Source organism: Oryctolagus cuniculus, chromosome 2 (assembly GCF_964237555.1).
Source record: "Oryctolagus cuniculus chromosome 2, mOryCun1.1, whole genome shotgun sequence".
NCBI classification, from domain to species: Eukaryota; Metazoa; Chordata; class Mammalia; order Lagomorpha; family Leporidae; genus Oryctolagus; species Oryctolagus cuniculus.
Window position 1 is genome coordinate 116,046,603 of NC_091433.1, and position 26,411 is coordinate 116,073,013.

A 26,411-nucleotide genomic window follows, 5' to 3' on the forward strand; every position below is an offset into this window, starting at 1 on the left:
CCATGTACATGTGTGAGTGGCGCTTGAGAAGCACCAGTGCACTATCCAAATTAAATCAGGGGCACACTAGCAACCATCACACCCAGTCTCAACCCTATTGAATCTTAAATTAAACCAGACTTCATGCTCAAAAGGAAACTCTGCTTCTTGGAAGACTGGTACAACTAAATGACAAAAGTATTCTCTCCCCTCAGAGCTGGAGACATTAAAAGAACCCAAAGTTCAATAAAAACAATTAAGACTCAAAGCTCAATACAATTCCAGAATGCAAGTCAGGTTTTAAAATGGCACACTGGGGATGGGATTTGGTGCAGTGCTGAGACACTGTCTGGGATGCCCACATCCCATATCGGAGTGCTGGGTGCTGGTCCCAGTTCTGAGTCCAGCTGCAGCTTCCTGCAAGTCACACCCTGGGAGGCTACAGGTGATGGCTCAAGTACTTGGGTCCCTGAATTTTGAGCTTCTGGCATCAGCCTGATTCTGCCCTGGCTACTGTAGGCAATTCTGGGGAATGAATCAGTGGGTGGAAGATGAATCTCTGTGTATGTAAGCCTTTCAAACAAATAAGTGTAAAAATGTTTTTACAGGGTATACCACACTGCCGTCCCACAGCAATATCTCAGCAAACCCTCTGCATGCCATGAACAGTTCTCCATCCCTGCTACTACGGGCCAGGCTCTGGATCAGTCCATCCTCCTAAGGCAGCCACAAGGCAAGAGAAGGCCCTGGCGGGGGTTCCAGGAAGAGGAGTGATCAGGCCCCAGCAGGGCTCCTCTTGACTCTTCTCTGGAGCTCTGTATCGCTTTACTGCCTTTTCCTGCTTCTCAGACTTCTGTTAGCCCTACTGCAAATACCCTGGAAAGCAACACTCCCTCCCCAAAGCCTGCCCTTCCCTCTCAGAGCCATAATACTCCAGTATTACTCCTCTGCCGCAGGCCTTTACCCCATGGAGCACAAACCACCCCACCAGGTGTTAGGTAACCACCCTACATCCTCATTCCCCTAAAGGATTTGGAGAAATTTTACATGAAAGGATTCCAGGCTACAGAGAGATGACTTAGAGCGACTGAGAAGTGTCGGGGTTCACTGCAGGACTGTCTCCAGGCCAGTTGGACCCCACTGGCCCGTGTTTTCTACAGGGAATAAGAGTGGAAGATAATGCTCCCATCCTCCCTCCAAACTATCCTAACATGCTTATCACAGCGCTCACAACTTTAGAGGGGCAAACATCTAAATAGAAGAATACACAATTCATTCTCTCAGAAACCGAAGCGATCCCCTCGCCCCCACTGAAGGATCTTTCTGAAACCCACAGCCCCTCAGCAGGATGAGGTCCTAGAGAGGATCCTGGGGGATCTGGGATCTGCAAAACCCCCAGGGTTCTGCTTGATTTACATCACACAATTCCTGCAAGGAGGGTCCCAACCAGGGACCCTTCCTCAGGTCAGAGGAGCCCACCAGACCACCTGCCCAGACAGAGACGTTCGGACACCCTGCAACTGTCCTTTTAAACTTGAACATGGAATTCCAAAATCGGTCTTCAGCACAGACACCTCTGAGGAGGGTACATATAAGGCTGAAGGTGGTAGCCACCACCCTTGCCTGCAGAGAACTTTAATTCAGAAACGATCTGCTTTGAAAAATACCATAACCCAGATACCAAAGCATGCTGTCATCTCACAAAAGAACACCAAAAGTTAGATTTTATTTTAGAAACCAGACCTAGTATCTGAGGCATTTGTTTTAACATTTTAGAATGACCTTTAATCAAACCTATTCTTACAGAATTAAAGGAAATCAGAGATACCAACACAAGACAGGCAATTTGGAAGACAAGAGGGTTAAAAAAAAAAAAAAAAAAAACGGCTGACCATGGAAAGAAACAGAACTCAACAGCATGGCATGCAAGCAGCTCACACCCCACACCCCACCAACTCTCAGGTCCCCAGGAGCAAGCAAAGCTGTCTAAAGCGAATTCTTCATTATCACTTTATCCACCTGGGACTGACCCGAGATCACCTAAAACCAAGTTCACAGTCACTTCTGCTTCCACTAACAGCTCCCTCTTCCCGGAACCCAGGGTCTTCGTCTCCCATCATTTCCGGTCTAACACTTCATCTCCCACCGGCACCTCTGAGTCCAGGCGCTTCATTCATTCTCTTCCTCCGCTGGTTCCTCCCTTTCAGCCCGTAACAAGAACCACACTTCCTCTGGGAGGGGCCTCCCACCAGCCTGGCAGAGAGGAACACTTCAGTGTACACATGCTTCCTCCACTGAACCTCCGCTGACCCGGCTCTACCAAACTCCACGCACGGAGGCCCACTGACCCCCAGTGCCCAAACCCGCGCACGCTCTGCCTTGACCCTCCACTCTCCAAGGAGAGTCCAAGGTGAGGCTCAGACCCCGCCACCTTCCTCCCTCCTCTTAGGGACATCAGGAGAGTCTTGGACCTGCACATCTCCCAAGCCTCTGACTTGCCTTTGTGAAGCCCTTCAACTTCAGCGGGCAGACTCGGGACCCCCTGATTGCCACGCCACGCCGCCTGGCTTCCCCATTCCTGCCAACTCGACCATCACCACCAAGGCGGCCACCAAGGCCTGCTTGGGTTTCCACAGCAGAACTGGAACTCTTGCTACGGTCTTTTCCATATTAATATTTTAATCACTACGGTTGCAGGGCTGCTTCTTTCCTGGACTTCAAAAATGACTGCTGTGTCCACAGTGAGAAGCCGAGGACTCTCCCTCCACTGAAACTCAAGCCTGGGAAAGGGAGGCGTAGAAGAACGCAGAGGAGGGAAGCCGGGGCTTCCTCACCGCCCTGGTCTCACCTGCCACAAATACCTGCCTTTCTGCCCCCTCCCAGCCCTGCTCGGGGGAGAGGGCCGCTCCCCAGCCTCCCGAGCAAGCCCATTCAATAGCCAGCCCTTCCCTTCTCCATCAGCAAGAATCAGCCCTGCGACTCTCCGCGTCGAAGGACACCAGGCCGTTAACGCTCCTGGTAAAACCAAAACCCCAAGCCCCTTCCAGACCAGCTTCCAAAAGTTAGCTCTGGCAAACCAGGCGTCCCCATGGGGCCTGGGGTCACAGTGCAATCAATCATCTAGACACAGCACGGAGCCGAACTGTACAAACCCGAGCCGGCAACGCGGGCAGCTCCCCACTCCACCGTGCGCCTGCTCCCTGGGCCTCGGGAGAGGCTGCACCGGAGGGCGGCAGAGTCGGAAGTCGCCGGAGCGGCTGTCCCAGTAACCCACCGCCAAGAATAACGCTCGACTCCCCTGCTCCCACCCCCCACCCCCTAAAAAAGGCCAGGAAAGAAAAGTGCCGCGGCCAAAGATCTGGGTCCGGTAGACCAAGGGGCTTCCCATACCGACCCCCCAGTCCCTCGGACTCTCGGGGACAGCCCGCGCGGCCACGTGAGCCCCCCGGGGCCGGGGGCCGGGGGAGCCCGGCAGTTTGCAGGTGCGGCGGAGGCCGCCCACCCACGCTTCCAGCCCGCCCGACCCGGCTCTCATTCCGGGGTCGCGGCAGAGTCGAGGTGAACCGAGAAACAAGAGCAGCAAAGTCCCGGTGCTGGGCATCCCTGCGCCCCCCGCAGCCGGGCCGGGCCTGAGCCTGAGGGTGGGTGAGGGGCTCCGCCGCGAGGCTGGCTGGGCCCTGCCCCGCGCGCCCACCCGCGCCGCCCTACCGTGGCTCTGCAGGATCTCGTGCTTGAGGCCACCCGTGTAGTCGATGAGCTCCTCCAGGCCGCGCTCGCACAGCTGCCCGTAGCCGGAGAACTTGTGCAGCACCTTCTCCAGCTCGCGCTCCACCGTCACGCACTGATCCATGCCGGAGGCGGCGGCGCTCGGCTCGCCGGCGCCTGGCAGTCCGCAGCCGTCCGGCCCGGGCCCCGCCGAGGCCGCGTCCCGCTCCTCGTCCCCCAGGCAGGCGGCCGAGACGGCGGGCGCGCTAGCCGCGGCGCCGGGGGAGCCCCGCGCAGCCCGCGCCCGCCTGCCCCATGGCCCCCGGGTCCCCCAGGCGCGTCGCCGCCGCCGCTGCCGCCCGCTCGCCCGCTCGGACCGCCGCTCGCCGCGTTCGGCTGCCCGCGGCGGCGCCGCCGATTGTTTTTGTTTTCACGGGAACCGACCGATGACCTGGTTCTCCCGGGCGACACCAAGCGCCGCCGACTGCGGGGGGGGGGGATCAGCCACCCCAGCTAGGGAGAGAGGCGGCGCGGGCCGTACCAAGCGCACCCTCGGGGGAGGGAGAATAAGCCTGGAGAGCGTGGGCGGAGGAGCGCGACGAGTGTCCGCTCACGCCGCCGCTAATAAAGGTGTGGGCCGGACCACGCAGACAAGCGGGCGAGAGCGAGGGCGAGGGCTAGGGCGAGGCAAGAACCCAATTGGTCTGAGGAGCTAAATAGAGAACTTTAGACACAGCCCCTACGCGCAGGGAGCGCTACAACTACGCGCTCCGTAAACAAGGGGGTGGAAACCGTTCCTAACCACCCCGCCCAGAAACGAGGAAAACCAGCCAATGGGGCTCGGGGACTATGTAAGAAGTCAGCTTCCTCCAATCTCTGACCGGGGCGTAAGCCTTCAGCCAATCCAGGACGGGGGTCCAAACCAATAGGCTCGCTGTTGGAGGGGGAGACTTGGAGACAGGAGCGAGTGAGGCCAATCGTTTCCGGAAAGCCATAGGGGGTTGGGATGTATGTGTGTGTGTGTGTGTGTGGGAATAGGACGAAAATAAAAACGGTCGTTTTCCGTAGGGCCTCGTCCCAGCCACAGTTCTTGTTATAGCCTTGAAGGGAAAAGTGGGTCCGACGCTCCGAAGTTTTGAGTAGACGGGCCCATCTCCCCGGAAGGAAAGCGGAGTCGGGCCGCCCGGGCGGAGAGGCGCGGCGGGCGGGGGCGGTTCTCCCGGCGCGTACCCGCCGGCGCGCTCCCCACACCCCGCGGGGCGGCGACCTCTGGGCCCTGTCCTCTCCTGACCGGTGGGGACGAGAGCACGCGCCGGGGAGCTGGACTGCCCGCCGGAAGGGCGGCTTCGTCCCCGCACGCCCCTGCCCGCTGTGCGCCGCCGGCCTCGGCCTGTCTCGCCTGACGCCCCGAGCTGCGGCGCCGACCTTTGCGGCCTCGAGCGAGCGCAGCCGGCCGCGTGCCGCCGCCTCGGGCGGAGGACTCCGGCGCCCGGTTCGTCTTCGGGGCCTCCCGTGACCGCGCGGAGTCCCGCAGCCTTTGGCTTCCCGCGCGGCTCTGTCCTGTCACGACTTTGTCATGTTCGCGCCACTTAGCAACGTCCGCTGGGATTTGTTTGACTTTGTTGTCTGCACCACTTCAGAAAAACCGTGAAGGCTTTTTTTTTAATAGCCTTTTGAGTTTCAGTTTCCTTTATTTTTTTTTTAATAATTGGAGTTAATAGCACGTCATTGGTAGTTAGACTAGATAATACGCGTAAGTGCTTGCAATGGGCCGGTGATGGTGGCCGGCGGCCTTAGGGTAATCCAGCTGATGCTATTCTCATCTCTTCCTCCCCACCCACCCCGTTTCTGCCTTCTGCCCTCTTTTCTTAACAGATGGCCCTGATCCCTGTTTAACAGAAAAACACCCAACGCCAGGAATCTCCGTCACTCAGTATTTCTGTCTCCCATGGCTGTTGTGAACCTCAGACGCCCAAAGGAGCGAAAGTGCTTCCTCTCCGAGACAGCCCCTGGAGCCTGCGGGCTTCCTCGGACCCGGGGCCAGGTGCCCAGGTCTTGCCCCCTCCCCCGTTCTTCCTTCCTAAGGGCCGTGAGGGGAGCTGAGTTTCCCCCTCGATGTGTCTCTCTTCCTCCGTTCTTCCATGCTTGTTCCTCCCTTTGCTAAGCTCACTCACGTTTTGTTTTTTGTCTTCAAGGAGTTGTCATCACTGAAGGAAGTAGCCCCTGTGAGGAACTGAACATAATGCCCGGCACAGGTAAGAGCCATTGTTTCCTGTCCACTGATCGGTGTCTGGTTGCCTACAGCTTCGGGTCCTACCTCGGCCGGGCGCTTCGCCCCGTGTAGTGTCCCAGCACCACCTGCCACCTCCCTGCCAAGCTCCTTGTCGTTCCCCCTGGGGACTGAGGACAGCTCCTTCGCCTGTGTGCTCCTGAAATGCTTTTGGTTACTGTCGGCTTTTCAGAGCCTCTCTTTGTTCCCACGGCGTGAGTCCTGCTTTAACTATTGACACTTTTCTGTAACCTAGGCCCACCTATGCAGTACTGCCTTGTATACCCAAGTTGATTGTTAGCTCCCAGATCTGGGCCGGCTCCTTTTTCTTTGCCATAATTTAATCAGTCTAGGAAAAAATGTGTTCTGAGTATTTGCTAAAGGAATGAGAATAAACAAATTAGGGAAGAAGAGGCTTCAGCTTTAGCCAAGAGGAGAAAAAATAGTACTTGGAAGAAACTCTGATGTTCTGTTGACTTTGTACGGCCCTTCCTATGCGGTGTGTGGTTGCTTTAAGCCTAAACCTTTAATCCTCAGTGAAGGATCTCTAGAAACAAGGGGGGGAAAATTCCTTTTTTTTTTTTTTTTTTTTTGACAGGCAGAGTGGACAGTGAGAGAGAGAGACAGAGAGAAAGGTCTTCCCTTGCGGTTGGTTCACCCTCCAATGGCCGCCGCGGCCGGCGCACCGCGCTGATCCGAAGGCAGGAGCCAGGTACTTCTCCTGGTCTCCCATGGGGTGCAGGGCCCAAGCACCTGGGCCATCCTCCACTGCACTCCCTGGCCACAGCAGAGAGCTGGCCTGGAAGAGGGGCAACCGGGACAGAATCCGGCGCCCCGACCGGGACTAGAACCCGGTGTGCCGGCACCGCTAGGCGGAGGATTAGCCTAGTGAGCCGCGGCGCCGGCCGGGAAATTCCATTTTTAGGGCAACTGCAAATTGTTTTTTTCTGCTTGTATTTTCACTATGCAGCTAAAGTAAGAGTTCACCTACACACACACCAGTATCAAATGAACTCTCATCCCCACATTCTGCTTATTCTGGAGAGTCTAATTTGCCGTTATTCTGAACATTGCTCTCGTTCTCTCCTCCATTCTAAATTTGATTGTCTTTAGCATTTAAGTAAATGTTAATGAAAAAGAAAGGAAAAGAATACCTTTTATCCTTTTGCCAAAATTCATATTTGTTGTAGGAAAATTAGAGAATACAAATAAATAGAATAAAAGCTCCATGAAACCCCAAAACTCAGTAAAAAAATGTTTCAACACTTGGGGTGAATTTCCAGAACTTTTCCTGTGCACACACATATAGTCATTGTGCATTATTACCAAGTATAGCTCTCATTATATTTATTGTGTGAATATGTAGTCCACTGTTTTCCCTAACCCTCTGCCAAAAAGATTGCTTTTAAAACTGCTTTGATTTGTTCTTCAAAGCCTGAAATCAGGCAAGGCAGGAAAAACAAAATTTCATTTGTCAGTTAGAGGAGATAGAAGAAATACTGTGTCAAAAATATTTTTATGCAAAATACACTCAGATTAGGGTCACAAAGACCACACTAATAATTATTGGAAAAATAAATCAGCAAGAATTGTAAAGACCTTGTGGAAAAAACTGCTGGTGATTTCCTGGTTTTAAACTTTTTTTAGTATGTATATATGTATGTATGTATGTATTTGAAGAGGGAAAGAAAGAGATCTTTGACCCATTGGTTCATTCCCCAAATGCCCACTTCAGCTAGGGCTGGGCCAGGCTGAAGCCAGGAACCAAGAACTCTATGAGTCTCCATGGGCCTCACATTGAGTGGCAGCCGCCCAAGTGCTTGGGCCATGATCTGCTTTCCCAGGCACATTAGCGGGGAGCTATGGAAGCGGAGCATCTGGGTCTTGAACCTGCACTGATATGGGATGCCAGCGCTGCAGGCAGCACCTTAGCTTGCTGTACCACAACATCAGCCCCCAACCCCCAACCCAGTTTTATTCTAACTCAGGCCTAATATAAAAGTAAGGATAAACTGATAAGATATGTTATTAAGAAATGTTAAATTGTGAAAAAATATTCTCATTTAAAAAAATTTCATTATTTTCTGTTGAAAAACAAACCAACCCTTGGATATTGCTTCTGCCATGTCAAAGAAACAGGTGAAGGCACGGCCACCACCAAAATCTGTTGCTCTGAATGTGCTTTACCATTGTACCTCCTGTGTGCTGTGTTTTGGAGCATGTTGCCATTTAAATGCCTGTTTGCTGGCTGGATGGAGGGTACTTGCTAGCCATTATGACCTACTCTTAGGGACGGGACAGGCAGAGTTAACAACAGTGCGTTTCTTCTGTGTGCGTCACCCTTCTTTCGGCTCCACTGATGTCTGCAGAAGATAGTGTCTCCTGGGCAGCAAAGCTCTCCCCGTTGTAGCTGTCGCTACTTCGGGAAACCAGGGCCGTTCTGATCTAATTCCCAGCATTTAGCTCCTGGTAGACCTCTGAGAGGGTGCTACACAGGCATGGCCCTAGCACCCTGTTCTCAGCCTATAGAAGTATTTCTACCTCTGGAACCTCCCCGTCAGGTTTTACTGTCTGCATCTCTCTCTTGCTGCAGGCAGGATGTCTTTCTGTATTTTGCTTCCTGCTTCACCGGGTGTAGCAGGAAGGGTGCTAAACACTGTAACCTTGGAGTAACTCATTCAGCCCCTGCCAGCCTCAGTTTCCTTATCTGTACAATGAGAAACCTGGAATAGATGACCCTTAAGTTCCTTCCAGTTCTGAAATTACAGGGATGCCAGTGCTTATTAAGCAACATGTGAGGTGCTATGCTACCAAACAGAACTGGGCCGTGCCACTTCCCTGGTCTGAAATTTTTGAGTCTGAATCATGACTTCTTCATTATGGAAAAACAATAAATTTTTTATGCTCTGTTTATCCTTAATTGCTATTTATTGAGCACTTACTATGTGTTAGGTACTCTTCTTTAAATGTGTGATTATCTCAATCCTCAAAACAAACTTTTTTTAAAAAAAATTTATCTTTAATTTTTTAACAGATTCAATGTGGTATGTAGACACTATTTTAGGTTTTTAAATTTTTAAAAAATTTTTCTAAGGTGAACAAATATGTATTTCATATATACAGATTTAGGAGCATAGTAATATTTCCCACTCTACTCTCCCTCCTCTTTTCTTTCCCATTTCTTCCTTTAATTTTTATAATGATCTACTCTCAGTCTATTTTATACTCATAAGATTAACCCTACACTAAGTAAAGAATTCAACAAATAATAATAAGAAAAAAACACTGTTCCTCAGCAATAGAGACAAGGACTGTAAATAATCATTGAATCTCAAAATGTCAATTTCACCCCTATACATTACATTTTTTGGTACTCTATTAGAGTACACACATCAAAAAAAAACATATTGTCGTTCCCCGTCTTCGTGGAGGAACGACACAGGACCCTGCGCTGTTCTTTTGTCTGCTCGGCCCTCCCCGGATTTGCTGCTGGTTCTTCCCGGTTGGCTACCGTCACTTCCACCTCCGCGGAAGGGCGGTTCCCCCTGCCACTTTCCCCACTTCCGTGGGGGAGTGGCACACCACCGGCCGGCTCTCTCGGGGGGGCTGCACAGGTGTTCTTTCAGCTAGATGTTCCCTGGTGCATGTTGTCTCTCCTCCTTTATATTCCTCTTCCACCAATCCCAACTCTGCTACCCACACGCCGAGTACGCTGCTCTCCTCCAATCAGGAGCAGGTCCTGCAGCTTGTCAAGTTGGTGAAAGGCAGCTGTGTAGAAGCTGTTTCCTCCTCTCCCAGCGCCATATTGTGGGAGAGCAGATGCATAGAATAAGTCTTAATTCCAGTAACTTAGTCTAGTCCCAGTTGCTCTCAGTTGCTCCCCACACATATGGTATTTGTCTTTTGGAGACTGGCTTATTTCACTAAAAAATATACTAAATTTGCTGAAGAAAATAATGTTTTTATTATTTCTCAAATTTACAGACGAAGAAGTTGAGGCACAAAGGGGATAAGCAGTTTATGCAAGGTTACACAGCTGCTAAGTGGCAGAGCTGCAGTTTTAATGCAGATCTTTCCAACTCCAAAACCTGTGAGTCACTAGACCTCTAAAAGGCAAAGTTAGGCTTTATGTTTAGTAGTTTTTTTTTTTTTTTTAAAGATTTATTTATTTATTTGAAAGAGTTACAGAGAGAGAGAAGGAGAGGCAGAGAGAGAGAGATCTAACATCTGCTGGTTCACTCCCCAAATGGCCACAGTAGCCAGAGCTGGACTGATCTGAAGCCAGGAGCCAGGAGCTACTTATGGGTCTCCCACATGGGTGCAGGGGCCCAAGGACTTGGGCCATCTACCACTGCTTTCCCAGGCCACAGCAGAGAGCTGGATCGGAAGTGGAGCAGCCAGGTCTCAAACCAGCACCCATATGGGATGCTGGCACTGCAGGCAGCGCCCTCACCCACTATGCCATAGTACCAGCCCTGCTGATTAGTGTTAAATGTGTGATTCCCCCATAGAGTAAAGAATAATTTATTTTGGGTAATGTGGTTTGGTAATAGGAGCACAGGACCAAAATTCACAAAAATTGTATCACTTTCCCTCCAGTTCTTCAAACTTGGGCAAAATCTTAGCCAAACTAAGCCTTTATTTAAAAAAAAAAAAAAAGTAAGGCTATACCATGTAACTTGTAACATTATTGAGAGCAGGAAAGAGAGAATAATTTTTAAAGTACTCTCTAAACAATGAAGCCCTACAGAACTGCAAGGTGCAATTATTTCTTGTTGTTATTCCATATTCTCTCTCCCTTTTTTAGGCCTATCAAGTATGTATGTATGTATATATTTAACTTTTTTTTAGTAGTTGCCCTATAGTTTGCAATATACATTAACAGCTAATTTAAGTCCATTTTACTTAATCTTTTTATAAGGCCATTTTAAAATAGCACTTTACCACTTCATGGGTCATGGGTAGTTAAAATACAGAGGTCAGGACCCCCTTTTTTTTTCTGCCAAAGGCCATTTAGATATTTGTAACATCATTTGAGAACCGTACAAAATTATCAACTTAAAAATTAGCCTGCTATAGATTTATTGAATTTTGAGTCCTACCTTTGGTTGCCTTGGCAGGATCAGACCAAATAATTCTGGATATTCCCCACACTTGCTTGAAAATAAAATTTTCCTAATTCATCCTTCTTGTCCTTTATATCTTTGTTGTCATTTTGTTTATATGTAAATTATAGTCATTGAATACTTTGTTACTGTTATTATTTTAAAAAACATATTTCAGATCAATTAAGAATAACAATATTAAAGTTTTAATTTTCTTAAAAAAGATGTATTTATTTATTTGAAAGGCAGAGTGATAGAGACAGAAAAAAATCTTGCATTTATTAGTTCAGTCCCCAGATGCCTGCAACAGCCAGGCTGTTGCTAGGATACAAAAACTCCATCCAGGTCTCCCATGTGGGTGGCAAAAACCCTGTACTTGGGTCACCCTCCACTACTTCTCAGATGCATTCTCCAGAAGCTGGATTGGAAGCATGGAGTAGCTAAGCTTGAACCAAGCACTCTGATATGGGATGCAGGTATCCCAAGCAGTGGCTTAACCCTCTGCACCACAACACCCAACCCTAAAGCTTTTGTTTTACCTTCAATTATTGCTTCTCTCTTGCCTTTCCTTTATAATATCTGAATTTTTGACCTACATCATTTTCCTTCTCTTGGAAGAACTTTTGAACATTCTTGCGAGGTAGATCTTACTGGCAACAAATACCTTGACTTTCTTTCTTTTTTTGTTATTTTTATTTTATTTATTTATTTTTTTGACAGGCAGAGTGGACAGTGAGAGAGAGAGACAGAGAGAAAGGTCTTCCTTTTGCCGTTGGTTCACCCTCCAATGGCCGCTGCGGCCAGCACACCACGCTGATCCAAAGGCAGGAGCCAGGTGCTTCTCCTGGTCTCCCATGGGGTGTGCAGGGCCCAAGCACTTGGGCCATCCTCCACTGCACTCCCAGGCCACAGCAGAGAGCTGGCCTGGAGGAGGGGCAACCGGGGCAGAATCCAGCGCCCCGACCAGGACTAGAATCTGGTGTGCCAGCGCCACTAGGCGAAGGATTAGCCTATTGAGCCGCGGCACCAGCCTCTTTCTTTTTAAGAAGTAAGCATTTTTATTTATTTATTTTTCTTAAGTGCAACTTTAGGAATATAGTGATTCTTCCCACCATACCTGCCCTCCCACCCACACTCCCACCCCTCCTCCTCCCTCTCGCAATCCCAGTCCCATTCTCCACTAAGATCCATTTTCAATTAACTTTATACACAGAAGACATACTCTATACTAAGTAAAGAGTTCAGGCCGGCACCGCGGCTCACTAGGCTAATCCTCCGCCTAGCGGCGCCGGCACACCGGATTCTGTCCTGGTTGCCCCTCTTCCAGGCCAGCTCTCTGCTGTGGCTAGGGAGTGCAGTGGAGGATGGCCCAGGTGCTTGGGCCCTGCACCCCATGGGAGACCAGGAAAAGCACCTGGCTCCTGGCTCCTGCCATCGGATCAGCGCGGTGCGCCGGCCGCGGCGGCCATTGGAGGGTGAACCAACGGCAAAGGAAGACCTTTCTCTCTCTCTCTCTCACTGTCCACTCTGCCTGTCAAAAAATTTAAAAAAAAAAAAAAAAGAGTTCAACAATTTGCACACACACAAAAAAACTGTTCTTCAGCAGCTGAGACAGGGTTGTTCAAAGTCATTATATCTTGAAGTTAATTTTCACTTCTTCTTTTTTTTTTTTTAGAAACTTAATTAACTTTAAAGAAGCACCCAAGAATGATGTATCTTTTGTGAGCACTTAGACATAATTAAAATACAAGTCTTTGAGGACAAAGGTCCTGCATGGGAAGTTAGTGCACAGTGACTCCTGTTGTTAATTTAACAATTAACACTCTAATGTATGATGTCAGTGATCACCCGAGGCTCTTGACATGAGCTGCCTAGGCTATGGAAACCTTTTGAATCCACAATCTTCGTCAGTATTTAGACAAGGCCATAAGCAGAGTGGAAGTTCTCCCCTCCCTTCAGAGAAAAATACCTCCTTCTTTGATGACAACGTCTTTCTGTGGGGAGCAACTCGGACTATACTGTTACTGGAATTAAGACTTATTCTATACATCTGCTCTCCCACAATATGGCGCTGGGAGAGGAGCAAACAGCTTCTACCCAGCTGCCTCTCACCAACTTGACAAGCTGCAGGAGCTGCTCCTGATTGGAGGAGAGCAGCGCACTCAGCATGTGGGTAGCAGAGCACGGATTGGTGGAGAAGACGATATAGGAGGAGAGAGACGGCATGGTGGTGTGGGTTGGTTGGAGAGTGTGTTGGAGAGTTCGCGGGGAAGTTTGTTGCTTCGCTCTTTCTCATTTCTCTCTACTCATTCTTGCTTTGGGAGTTCGCTGTTTACTTATTCTTACTTTACTATAGAAAGGACTTGTAAATAAGGGGAACATCAAGCGTCCAGTCCGGTGCGGCTCCTCCGCGTGCGGAGGAGCAGCACTTTCCACTGGGGTCTTACCCACTAAGGTCCTCACGTAGGGCATTTTTTGCCACAGTGTCTTGGCTTTCCATGCCTGAAATGCTCTCACGGGCTTTTCAGCCAGACCAGGAAGCCTTAAGTGCTGATTCTCACGGCCCCGGCGCGGGGCCCCATCACGCACTCCGCAGCCAGCCGGCCGCCCCGCCTTCACGTCGGGAGCTTCCCACGCCGCCTTCCCGACTTCCACGGCCTCCCGGGGCGCGCCGCGGCAGCCCCAAGCCCAGCGGCCCGGGCGGGAGGCCAGGCGGCCGGGGCCAGCCCGCAGCCGCGTCCCCTGCCCGCCGCCATGGCCGCCGGAAAGGCAGGAGTGGCAATATTAATAACAAAGTTCGGGCTGGCACTGTGGCATAGAACGGATAAAGCCGCCACCTGCAGTGCCATCATCCCATTTGGCACCAGTTCAAGTCCCAGCTGCTCCACTTTCAATCCAGCTCTCTGCTATGGCCTGAGAAAGCAGTAGAAGATGGCCCAAGTCCCTGAGCCCCTGCACCCGCATGAGGGACCTGGTGGAAGCTCCTGGCTCCTGGCTGTGGATCTGCACAGCTCCAGCTGTTGCAGCCAGTTGGGGAGTGAACCAGCAGATGGAAGATTTCCTCTCTCTCTCTCTCTCTCTCTCTCTCTCTCTCCCCCTCTCCCCCCCCTCCCTCCCTCTCCCTCTCTCCCTTTTCCTCTCCCTCCCTCTCTCTGTAACTCTGACTTTCAAATAAATAAATAAGTAAATCTTAAAAAGACAAACAAACGGCAGGCACCGAAGCTCACTAGGCTAATCCTCCACCTTGTGCGCCAGCACTCCAGGTTCTAGTCCCAGTCGGGGCGCCGGATTCTATCCCAGTTGCCCCTCTTCCAGGCCAGCTCTCTGCTGTGGCCCGGGAGTGCAGTGGAGGATGGCCCGAGTGCTTGGGCCCTGCACCCCATGAGAGACCAGGAGAAGTACCTGGCTCCTGCCATCGGATCAGCGCGGTGCGCCAGCCACGGCGGCCATTGGAGGGTGAACCAACGGCAAAAGGAAGATCTTTCTCTCTGTCTCTGTCTCTCACTGTCCACTCTGCCTGTCAGGAAAAAAAAAAATCAAACAAAAAAGACTTCAGAGCAAGGAAACTTCCCAGACATACAGGTGGACATTATACCATGATAAAGGAATCAATTCATCAAGACATAGCAGTTCAAAATATGTATTCACTAGACAACAGAAATGCAAAATATGTGAGGAAAAAGAAAAAGAACAATTCAGAATTACACTTGGGAAGTTCAGCATTTGATAGAACAACTAGAAAGAAAATCAGTAAGGATATTGAAGAATTCAGCATCATCACCAACCAACATGATCTAAGAATACTCCACTTGGAGCCCACAGCTGGCCACCACAGGCTGCCCCAGCAAAGCGGATCCAGAGAACTGACTGACTTACAGAGGGCTCCTGCCCAGTGCTCCATAGTGAGTAATGATTTGTTCCATGGGCAGGCCACCATCATGGGCCTCCCTTACCAAGGAGGGGTTTTCTTCCTGACCATCCACTTTCTTACTAATGACCCTTCAAGCCCCCAAAGGTTGCTCTCACAACCGAAATGCATCATTACAATGTCAACTGCAATGACAGCATCTGCCTCCACATCCTACAATCACAATGGTCCCCAGAGCTGTGTCCAAAGTCCTCTTGTCCATCTGCTGCTTGCTCTTCAACCCCAATCCTGATGACTCTCTGGTGTCAGAGATAGCCCACATCTACAAGGCTGTCAGAGAGATGTACAGCAGACTAGCAAGAGAGTAGACACAGAAATATGCTATCATGTTAATACCACTCTAAGCTGTTGTGATGGTTTTGACAATGTCATGTCTCTGATCATTGTTGGGATTGATGTCTGCAATCATCGTTAGGATCTGCAGCCTTTTTGGATACACTAGAATCTATCCGTCTTCCCCAATCCTCTGTCTCTGGGGATTGGTCCCTACACACCTCCCTGACCTGACCTCAGAGGGTGTTGCTGCTCACCATGGTGCCATGTGTGTGCCCAGCCTGACCCCTCATCACATGTCCTTTGCCTTTTAGAACCAGTGCCATCCTGGGTGCCCAGGCAGAGCAGGCTTTCTTCACAACATCTTCCCTAACCCTGTCTATCACAGAGCCACAGCCTGAGGAGCCTAAGATTCTGGGCTTCCAGGAATGGGGAACGGAGTCACTGGGAAACAGAGGCCTCGTGCTGTGACTTCCACCAGTCTTCCTTTGCAGTGCCACAGGCTGACATTTCTCCCCCCACCCCAAAAAGCAGCAAGTGGAAAATGTCAGAATGAAAAGCACATAGCACCCCATGACAGATGAGTGTCTTTTTAGAAGCAAGAACAAAATGATGAAACCTGGAGAGACTTGGGTTATGTTTTTCTGTGTGATGAAGTTTCTCACCACCCCCACCTCCTCCCACCAGAAAGCCTACACGAAGCCCATGTGCAAGCCACTCAGACGACAACACAAAGGGAGAGACTTAAATGTCAAAAAAAAAAGTCACTCATTTAAAAAAAAAAAAAAAGAATATCCACAACAGAATACACATTCTTTTTAAGTGCATATGGAACATATATCAGGATAGATCATATTCTGGGCCATAAAACCTCAAGGATTGAAAGGAATTGGAGTGGGTGTTTGGTGCAGTGGTTAGGACAGCCTATATTCCAGGCCTGGCTGTTCTCCTGAATCCAGTTTCCTGCTAAATGCGCATTCTGGGAACAGGAGATGATGGCTCAAGTAGTTGGGTCTCCGTTATTCATGTGGGAAATGAGGAGTAAGCCAGTGAAGGGGATCAATTCTCTCTCAATCTCTCTCTTCCCCCCAACTCACAAATGGAATAAATAGATATTTTTTATTTAAAGAACTAAATCATAACAAACATGTTCTCTGAGCACAGTGAAAACAAACTAGAACTACACAGCAGAAAGATAACAGGAAAATGCCCAAGCACTTGGGAACTAAACAGCATGCCACTAAAGAAGCATGGGCCAAAGAGAAAGTCACCTCATGAAACAAGAAAAAAAAAAGCAAAATAAACCCAAAGCAAACAGAAGGAAATAACAAAAGAGAAAACCCTGATGACACTGAAAACTAAGAAATAATAGAGAAAATAAATAAAACTAGCACACCTCTAGCAAGACTGACAATGAATACTTTTGTGCTGCTCTGCTCTCAGCAGGCTGTGGGCTTTCTGGTGTGACCTAGCATTGTAGAGTTGCTGGCCACAGACAGAGTGCCTGGGCCTGTCTATCCCCAGGAAGACATAGTAGGTACAGACTAACCCTTCTCTAGACCAACTGATCTTTGATAAAGATGCTAAGAATAGGTCTTGGGAAAAGGACAGGCATTTTTAAAAGATTTTATTTATTTGAGAGGTAAAGTTACAGAGAGAGGGAGAGACAGAAAGGTCTTCCATCCACTGATTCACTCCCCAAATGGCCACAAATGACCACAATACTAATCAGAAGCCAGGAGCCAGGTGCTTCTTCCAGGCCTCTTGCATGGCCCTAAGCACTTGGAATGTCTTCCATTGCTTTCCCAGGCCATAAGCAGAGAGTTTGATCAGAAGAGGAGCAGCCAAGACATGAACTGGTGGAGAAGCTTAGCCATGCAGGAGAAGCTTAGCACAGCAGCTGCCCCAAGGACAGGCTTTTCAATAAATGGTGTTGGGAAAACTGGATATCCACATGCATAAGGATGAAATAGACCTTCCCTTCGCCTATCACTATGTACAAAAAGCAACTCAAAATCATCTGAGGACTGAAATATAAAACCTGAGGCTCTGAAACTACTAAAAGAAAACATAGGGGAGGTGTTTCAGGACATTGGTATAAGCAAGGATTTTTTAAATCAGACCCCAAAACCACAGGAGACAAAAGCAAAAATACAGAAATGGAATTTTATCAAATTAAAGACCTTGTACCCAGCAAATGAAACATAAACAGAGCAAAGATATAACCTACAAGCTGGGAGAAAATATTTGGAAGTTAAATATTTGACATATGGTTAATAACCAGAATATATAAATAGCTCAATGGCAATAAAACCAAATAATCCAATCTAAAAATGAGCAATAGATATAAACATATTTCTTGAAGGAATACATACAAATGGCCGACAGGTACATGAAAAAAATGCTCAATAACATTTATCATTAAGGAAGTGCAGAGGAAAACCGCAATAAGATATCACCTCACTCCAGTTGGATTAGCCATTATCAAAGACAAAATATGAAGTGCTGGTGAGGATGTAGAGAAAAGGGAACTCCAGCACCCTGCTGATAGCCACGTAAATTAGCATAGCCATTGTGGAAAACAGTATGGACGTCCTTCAAAGAACTAACATATGATATGGTAATCTCACCACTGGGTTAGGTATCCAAGAGAAATTAAATCACTCTGTCAAGGAGACACCTGCATTCTTGTGTTTATTGAAGCATTATTTACAAGAGCCAGAAGTGGAAACAACCCAAGTGTCCATCAACTGATAAACAAAGAAAATATGGCATGCATAAATCAATAGAATACTACTCAGCCATGAAAAAGGATGAAATTTTTGTCATTTACTACAACATGGATAGAACTGGAGATCATTATGTGAAGTGAAATAAGCCAAGAACAGAAAAACAGTGCTGCATGATTGCACTCATATATGCAATCTAAAAAAGTTGATCTCATAGAGGTTAAGTATATAATGGTGGCTAACAGATACTGGGGAGAGTAAGAAAGAGAGGGATGAGGAAAGGTTGATTAATGGGTACTAGGTTGTAGTTATATAAGAGTAAGAAGTTCTAGTGTTCTGTTGCATAGTAGGGAGACTGTAGATAATGATAATGTACTGTATGTTTTTTAAAAAACTAGAAGAAAAGATTTCAAGTGTTTTCCCTACAAATAAGTGAGGAAATAGATATGTTTACACTCATTGGATGTTCCACAGTGTATAAACATATCAAAACATCATGTGGTACCCCATAAATATGTACAAAATTTTGCATTAGTTACAAATAATTTTCTTTATGGAAACACAGTCCATAAAATGAAAAATTGATAAACTGAGCCTCATCAAAATTAAAATTTTCTTCTCTGCAAAATATCCTGTGAGGATGATTGTATGAACAAGCTACAGAGTGAGAGAATATCTTTGCAAACCAGCTATAAAAACAGTTTTTATCTAGAGTATATAAAGAACTCTCAAAACTCAGGATTAGGGGTAGACATTGTGGCAAAGCAGGTTAAGCCACCATTTGGGACACCCATATCCCCTGTTGAAGTGCCTTATTTGAGTCCTGGCTACTCTACTTTCCATCCAGCTTCCTGATAATGTGCACCTTGAGAGGCAGCAAATGATGGCCCAAGTAGTTGGGTGCCATGCCAATCCATGGGAGGCCTGGATGGAGATAATGACTGCTGGTTTTGGCCTGGCCCAGCCTTGGCTCTTGTAGTCATTTTGAGGGACTGAACCAATGATTTAAAGATCTCTCCCTTTTTTTCTCTCTCTCTTCCTTTTTCTTATTCTGCCTTTAAAATAAATTCTAAAACAATTTAAAAATGCAAAAGTAAAAAAAATTGCATTCAGAAAAAGGCAAAGAACACAAATATACATTTCCTTAAAGAGGGTATACAGATAGCCAGCAGTTAGGCATTACCAAAATAAAAATCTAAATATTAGCAAAATACAAATTTAAACCACAGTAACTATTACTACACACCTGTCAGGATGGGTGAAATAAAATATAGTGATAAGCCAATGATGCAGAAGTTGGGAGCACTCACTCATACATTGCTGATGGGAATGTAAAATGATAATCACTCTGGAATAGAGTATGGCAGTTTTTTTGCAAAACTGAACATGAGCTTACTGTGCAACCCAGCAGTTAGACTCTTGGGCATTTATTCCAGAGAAATAAAATGTTATGTTCTCACAAAAACCTGTACACAAATGAAGATATAAGCTTTATTTACAATAACCACCAAACAGGAAATGATCCAAATGCTTATCAGTAGGTGAATGGTTGAACCAACTGTGAAACATCCAGACTGTGTAACACTACTTAGCAATAAAGAAGAATGAGCTATTAATACACAAAACAGCATGAATGAATCTCAGAGGAATTATGCTGAGTAAAAAAAAAAGCCAATCTCCAAAGGTTCCTATTGAACCTTGAAATTATAAAACTGTAGAGGTAAATTGGTGGTTGCTAGGGATTAGAGACAAAGGAGAGGCAGAAATAGTGTGGCTACAAAAACATAACAGGAAGGATCCTTGTGATGGAACCATTCTGTGTCTTGACTGTGGTGGCCACACGATTCTACACACATACAGCTGCATGGAATTCAAGACACACACATGCACAATGCATGTAAAGCTGAAGAGGACTGGATAAACTTAATGGACTCTGTCAATGTTAATATGTTGGTTGGGATATTGTGCTGTAGTTATACAACATGATACCTCTATGGGAAACTGGGTGAAGGATTTGTAGGATCTCTGCAGTTTCATACAACTGCATGTAAATCTATAGTTATCTGAAAACCACTTTTAATGGCCCTTTGAGGATAATTACGACAATGAATAAGGAGTCTTTTTACATCCCTAATTATTGTATCCACAGCCTCTTCTCCCTGATTTTAGTGTTGCCTGGTGTAATTTCTCCAGTGATTTAATGTTACATTTAAATATAGAGATTTTATGGTGGTTTTCAAACTTCTGACTGATCTTCCCATAGTCGAGAGAGCAGGAAGCAGCACTGTTGTTGCTGGATGCTCTGAGAAGACAGCAAGTGTAGGGTGTAAACAGTGAGCCGCTGTTGTGTCATGAGACAAATGCCTCCAGTACCAATCTTCTCAGTTACCTCAGGTGTTAAGACAAGCAAGATGATTGTTCTGCGTAACTCCTTCTGGGCCTCTGTCATTGCCGTGGGTGAAGAATCAGATATTATACTTTTCTGAAAAATGGCAATAGCTTACTAGAATTCAGAGATGGTAGTGTTTGCAATAGAAATGAAAGATGATGGTAAGTGATTAACCGCATTCCAAAGGAATAATAACATGTTTCCTGGGCCCTTACCATCCCAGTCATGCCTCATGCCTTTGCATATGCCATTCCACCTGCCTGGAATGTCTTCCCTCCATCTTTCAAATCCTGCCTAGCTGTTGGTCAATCCTGACCCTTCATCCTACAGACACAGTTATTCCCTGTGCTATATACATCCAAAAAGCAAGCATACTCTTAATGTGTAAAATGTAAAAAGGAAAGAGGCCGCAATCTTGATCATAATAAACTGATCAAGAACTTGAATTCCAGTACCACACTGATTCTAGCTGAGTAGCTATAAGCAAATTGATTAACCTTTTGTTACCTCAAGTTCCTCATCTACAAAATGGCAATAATAATAATATTTACCTCACAGAGTTATAGAGGTGTCGCTCCCCCTCTTCGCGGAGGAATGACACTAAACCCTGTGCTGTTCTTTTGTCTGCTCGGCCCTTCCCAGGTTTGCTGCTGGTTCTTCCCGGGTTGGCTGCCGTCCCTCCACCTCCGTGGAGGGGCGGGCCCCCTGCCACTTTCTCCACTTCCACGGGGGAGTGGCACACCGCCGGCTGGCTCTCTTGGGGGCTGCTCAGATGTTCCTTCAGATAGATGTTCCTCTTAGATGCTCCTGGTGCATGTTGTCTCTCTCCTCCTTTATAGTCCTCTTCCACCAATCCCAACTCTGCTACCCACGCGCTGAGTACGCTGCTCTCCTCCAATCAGGAGCAGGATCAGCTCCTGCAGGTTATTGGTCTAACTGGAGGCAGCTGCGTAGAAGCTGTTTACTCCTCTCCCAGCGCCATATTGTGGGAGAGCAGATGCATAGAATAAGTCTTAATTCCAGTAACTTAGTCTAATCCGAGTTGCTCCCCACATAGAGGTTAATCAGTAAATGTAAAATACTTAGAGAAGTACCTGATATATCTCTACTTATAGAGAGAAGTATTGGCATAAATAGTACAATATATATTAGCCATTATTTTTATTTAAGTACTTATTTCGTTTAATTAGACCATAAGCTATTGGAAGTCAATGTAATTTACATTGTTCAAGATTACATTTTAATGCCTTGATGGATATCATCTCAGTTTCTGTGGGTCAGATTCCTGACCCACATTTACTTGGATTTATTTACTTGGATCACTCACAGACTACCTTCCAGCTGGGGCTGGGCCTGCCGTTGTCTGAGGGCCTCACTGGGGGAGGATTTGATTCTAAGCTCACCTATGTGGCTTATGTAGGATTCAAGTTCTTATGAGATGTTGGGCTGGACTTGCAGCACCTCAGAGGCCATTGGCCAGAAGAGGACTCTTTCCAGAGTTCTTTGAAGAAGGATGTTGGTGTCCCTCAGGAAGAGCAAGCAAGAGAAGTGAGCAAGACAGAAGTCACCCTATTTTTACAATCTAATCTCAGGAATCACTCACCAGGGCGGGCACTGTGGCTTAGCAGGTGAAGCTGCCACCTGCAGTTCTGGCATCCCATATGGGCACCAGTTCCTGTACCAGCTGCTCCACTTCTTATCAAAGGCAGCAGAAGATGGCCCAAGTCCTTGGGCCCCTGCTACCCAGTTGGGAGACCCGGATGAAACTCCTGGCTCCTGGCTTTGGCCTGGCCCAGCACTAACCAGGGAGCGAACCATTGGATGGAAGATCTCTCTGTCTCTGTGTCTCTCTTTAGCACTGACTTTCAAATAAATAAATACTTTTGTAAAGATTTATTTATTTATTTGAAAAGCATAGCTATAGCGAGGCAGAGAGAGAGATCTTCCATCCTCCAGTTCACTCCCCAAATGGCCACAATGGTCAGGGCTGGAACAGGCCGAAGCCCAGAGCTAGGAGCTTCTTCTGGGTCTCCCACATGGATGTAGAGGCCTAAGCACTTGAGTCATCCTCTGCTGCTTTCCCAGGGAGCTGAATCAGAAGTGGAACAGCCAGGACTTGAACCAGTGCATATGATATGCATATGAGATGTAGCACTGTAGGTGGCAGCTTTACCCGATATGCCACAGCACCGACCCCAGTACATAAATCTTTTTAAAAAAAGTAATTTTCCTGCCTGTCACAGTATTTGAAAAAGGTGAAAGATTTATACAATCTGAAGAGAAACCAGGGTATCTGACATAGTATTTGTTTAGCATAAGTCGCTAGATCTAGCTTTGATCAAGGTGAGGGAATTATACAAGAGCAAGAATCAGGCCGGCGCCGCGGCTCAATAGGCTAATCCTCCACATAGCAGCGCCGGCACACCGGGTTCTAGTCCCGGTCAGGGCGCCGGATTCTGTCCCGGTTGCCCCTCTTCCAGGCCAGTTCTCTGCTGTGGCTAGGGAGTGCAGTGGAGGATGGCCCAAGTGCTTGGGCCCTGCACCCCATGGGAGACCAGGAGAAGCACCTGGCTCCTGCCTTTGGATCAGCACGGTGCACCGGCCGCAGCGCGCTGGCCACGGCGGCCATTGGAGGGTGAACCAACGGCAAAAGGAAGACCTTTCTCTCTGTCTCTCTCTCTCACTGTCCACTCTGCCTGTCAAAAAAAAAAAAAACACAAAAGAAAAAACAAGAGCAAGAATCAGAGATAGCAGGGATCACTGGGAACCATCCAAATGGCTACCTGTCACAGTCCACATTCTGGTCCTAAGGAGTCACATTCCACCCAGGCAGAACTCCCAAAGTCTTAGCCCACTATAGATGGATAACTGTGTCTTATTCATCTTTCTTTTTTTTTTTTTTCAAAGATTTATTTATTTGAAAGTCAGAGTTATACAGAAAGAGAAGGAGAGACAGAGAGAGAGAGAGAGGTCTTCCATCTGCTGGTTCACTCCCAAATTGGCTGCAATGGCTGAAGCTGTGCTGATTAAAAGCCAGGAGCCGGGAGCTTCTTCCGGGTCTCTCATGCGGGTGTAGGGGCCCAAGGACCTGGGCCATCTTCTACTGCTATCGCAGACCATAGCAGAGAGCTGGATCAGAAGTATAGCAGCCCGAACTCGAACTGGCACCCATATGGGATGCCGGCACTGTAGGTGGTGGCTTTACCCGCTACGCCACAGCGCTGGCCTCCCTTACTCATCTTTCTAACCATAGCCACCTTTTCTCATTGCTTTAAACAAAAGGAAAGGGTAATGTCCTTTTCTCTGAAAGTAGAGTATAGAAATGAAATTTTATAAATCAAAATCCATAGCTGTTATTTTGAATACCCTGATATTTTAAACGGTCATTTTATTTCACGTCCATATTTAACTATAAAGATGTCTCAAGAGATCAGAAGGCAAAACCTGATTGTGCATTTTAAATTTCAGTCAGTTCATGCATATAATTCTGTTTATGTTGAGTTTGTGCTACCAAATCAACTTCTGATCATGGTTGTCCAATAAGATACAACCAACTAAAGCAAACCATTGCACTGCAATAGAACTCATCCGACCAACTCCAGGGCATTTCTGCAGTCTAGACACAGGTGCATTCAGCCATATGGTCTACACCCTGTGATGCAAAAGGGTGACACACTGGGTGCATGTCATACCATGCGCCCCCTCCTTTCCATGACGCACATCTTCCTAGACATAAGTAAAAATCAACTACTTCATTGTGGAGCTTTGGACTTGGATCTGCAGCAGCCTTTTCTTTTTTTGTTTTTAAGATTTATTTATTTATTTGCAAGTCAGAGTTTCACAGAGAGAGGAGAGGCAGAGAGAGAGAGAGAGAGAGAGAGAGAGAGGTCTTCCATCTGCTGTTCACTCCCCAATTGGCCACAACGGCCAGAGCTGTGCTGATCCAAAGCCAGGTGCCAGGAGCTTCTTCCAGGTCTCCCACGCGGGTGCAGGGGCCCAAGGACTTGGGCCATCTCCCACTGCTTTCCCAGGCCATAACATAGAGCTGGATCGGAAGTGGAGTAGCCGGGTTTCGAACCGGCACCCATATGGGATGCTGGCGCTTCAGGCCAGGGCATTAACCCCCTGCGCCACAGCGCTGGCCCCTGCAGCAGCCTTTTCAACAGTGTTGAATTCAGTGCCTTTCAGAAAATCAGAGAAATTGAACCTGAAATCTGAGTCTGCTCAAAATATGGATATTGATGGCTTAATATTTGGAGTCTGTTTTTCTTATTCTCAGCCCAGTATGCCAGAAAATATTTTTTTCTGTTTGATTTGATTTGATTATTATTTATTTGAGAGATGGAGATAGAGCTCCCATCTGCTGGTTCACTCCCAGAATGCCAAAATTGGAGGCCAGAAACTCAATCCAGGCTCCATTGTGGGTGGCAAGAACTTGTACTTGAGTTATACTTGTAGTACTTATACTACTTATACTTGTAGTTATATTTGTAGTACTTGAGCCATCATCTTCTACTTCCCAGGAGTCACAGCCAGGAATCACTAGGTGTTCCAAGTGGAATCCAGGTTTCTTAACTATTGGGTAAACACCTGCCCCTTCTTTTCTTTTAAAACTTTGAGACTTTAGGACAAACATTAAGTTTTTAGATTTAAATGATCAAAATAAGGAGGAGGTTCTCGGGCTACTGTGTCTATCAGGGACTAATGATCCTGGCACCCCTGTTCTTATTTAATACTGCTAAAAAATGTAATAAAGCCCTTCAGTATGGATCTTTGGGATAAATATATTATTTTAATGAAAAACTATGAAGGAAGTTATTCATAAAAGAATCAAATGAGATATTAGAAACAATAAGTCTGTCTGTGGATGACCTGTCTCCTGTAAATAGCACTTCCAAGCATCTCCATACATTGCACACTTACTAAACCCAGTAAGCTCCCTTGTCCCCCTCACCACTGCTTTGTTTCGGGAACTACTTCCCTGCGTAAGCCTTCAGTTCTTGCCCAAATCAGTTTCCTCATTTCCTGTTCTCACATTCTTGCTTCTGCCTCCACCCTTCTGCTGAGCAAATGCCTTCTTCTCCATTGCCTGAAGTCTGGTCGTACGCCTCTGAGCCTGGGTTAACTCAGGCTTTCCTTCCAGAGCCTCCTCCCCTCGCTGGAGCCCTCTCCCTCCTGTGGATCTCTTGAGGATAAAATTGGCACTGCTTGTTTTGGTTCTTAACCAACTCTCTGTTTGCTATAGCTCTTCTCCTTCCCCTTCCCCTTCCCCTTCCCCTTCCCCTTCCCCTTCCCCTTCCCCTTCCCCTTCCCCTTCCCCTTCCCCTTCCCCTTCCCCTCCTCCTCCTCCTCCTCCCCCTCCCCTTCCCCTTCCCCTTCTCCTTCCCCTCCTCCTCCTCCTCCTCCCCCTCCCCTCCCCCTCCCCCTCCCCCTCCCCCTCTCCCTTCCCCCTCTCCCCTTCTCTTCTCTTCCTGGCAGAGTTACAGAGAGGCGGAGGCAGAGAGAGAGGTCTTCCATCCGCTGCTTCAGTCCCCAGTTGGCCACAACGGCTGGAACGGCACTGATCTGAAGCCAGGAGCCAGTGTTCTCCTCCAGGTCTTACTATATGGGTGCAGAGGCCCAAGGACTTGGGCCATCTTCTACTGCTTTCCCAGGCCACATTACGGAGGTGGATCGGAAGTAGAGCAGCCAGGACTCAAACCAGCACCCGCTATGCCACAGCGCCGGCCCCTGCTCTAGCCTTTTCATGAATGTGTCTCCACCATGAAGCTGTCATGTCATGATAATTGTTTCACAGTTTCAGACCTTTGTAGATGTAATAGTTTGTGAAGTAGGAGTTAGTTTTTCCTGTGCTGTACGACATCACCAAGTAGTGATAAATGGGGCTTCACATTCTCAGAATTAAAGGATGCAGGAACCAAAGAATAGCTTTTCTGAATTCAGTAGTGGGTTTCTTTGTAATCTTATATCAAAAGTAGAGTTCCAGCGGCCGATGCTGTGGCGTAGCGGGTAAAGCCGCTGCCTGCAGTGCCAG

The 26,411-nt window shown here is 47.5% G+C and overlaps 1 protein-coding gene and 1 pseudogene across 3 annotated transcripts in view; one reads left to right on the forward strand and one right to left on the reverse strand.

Moving 5' to 3' along the window:
- RMND5A (required for meiotic nuclear division 5 homolog A) overlaps positions 1-4,444 on the reverse strand; it is a 58,135-nt gene extending 53,691 nt beyond the window's left edge. For all 3 annotated transcript variants that reach the window (XM_008254149.4, XM_002709647.5, XM_017340241.3), the window contains exon 1: positions 3,688-4,444. In XM_008254149.4, the coding sequence (XP_008252371.1) occupies positions 3,688-3,829 (142 nt within the window). In that variant the 5' untranslated portion in view covers positions 3,830-4,444. The remainder of the gene's footprint in view (positions 1-3,687) is intronic.
- LOC127490298 (ubiquitin-conjugating enzyme E2 D4 pseudogene) lies at positions 4,410-17,158 on the forward strand (annotated as a pseudogene).
- Positions 17,159-26,411: the final 9,253 nt, after the last annotated feature.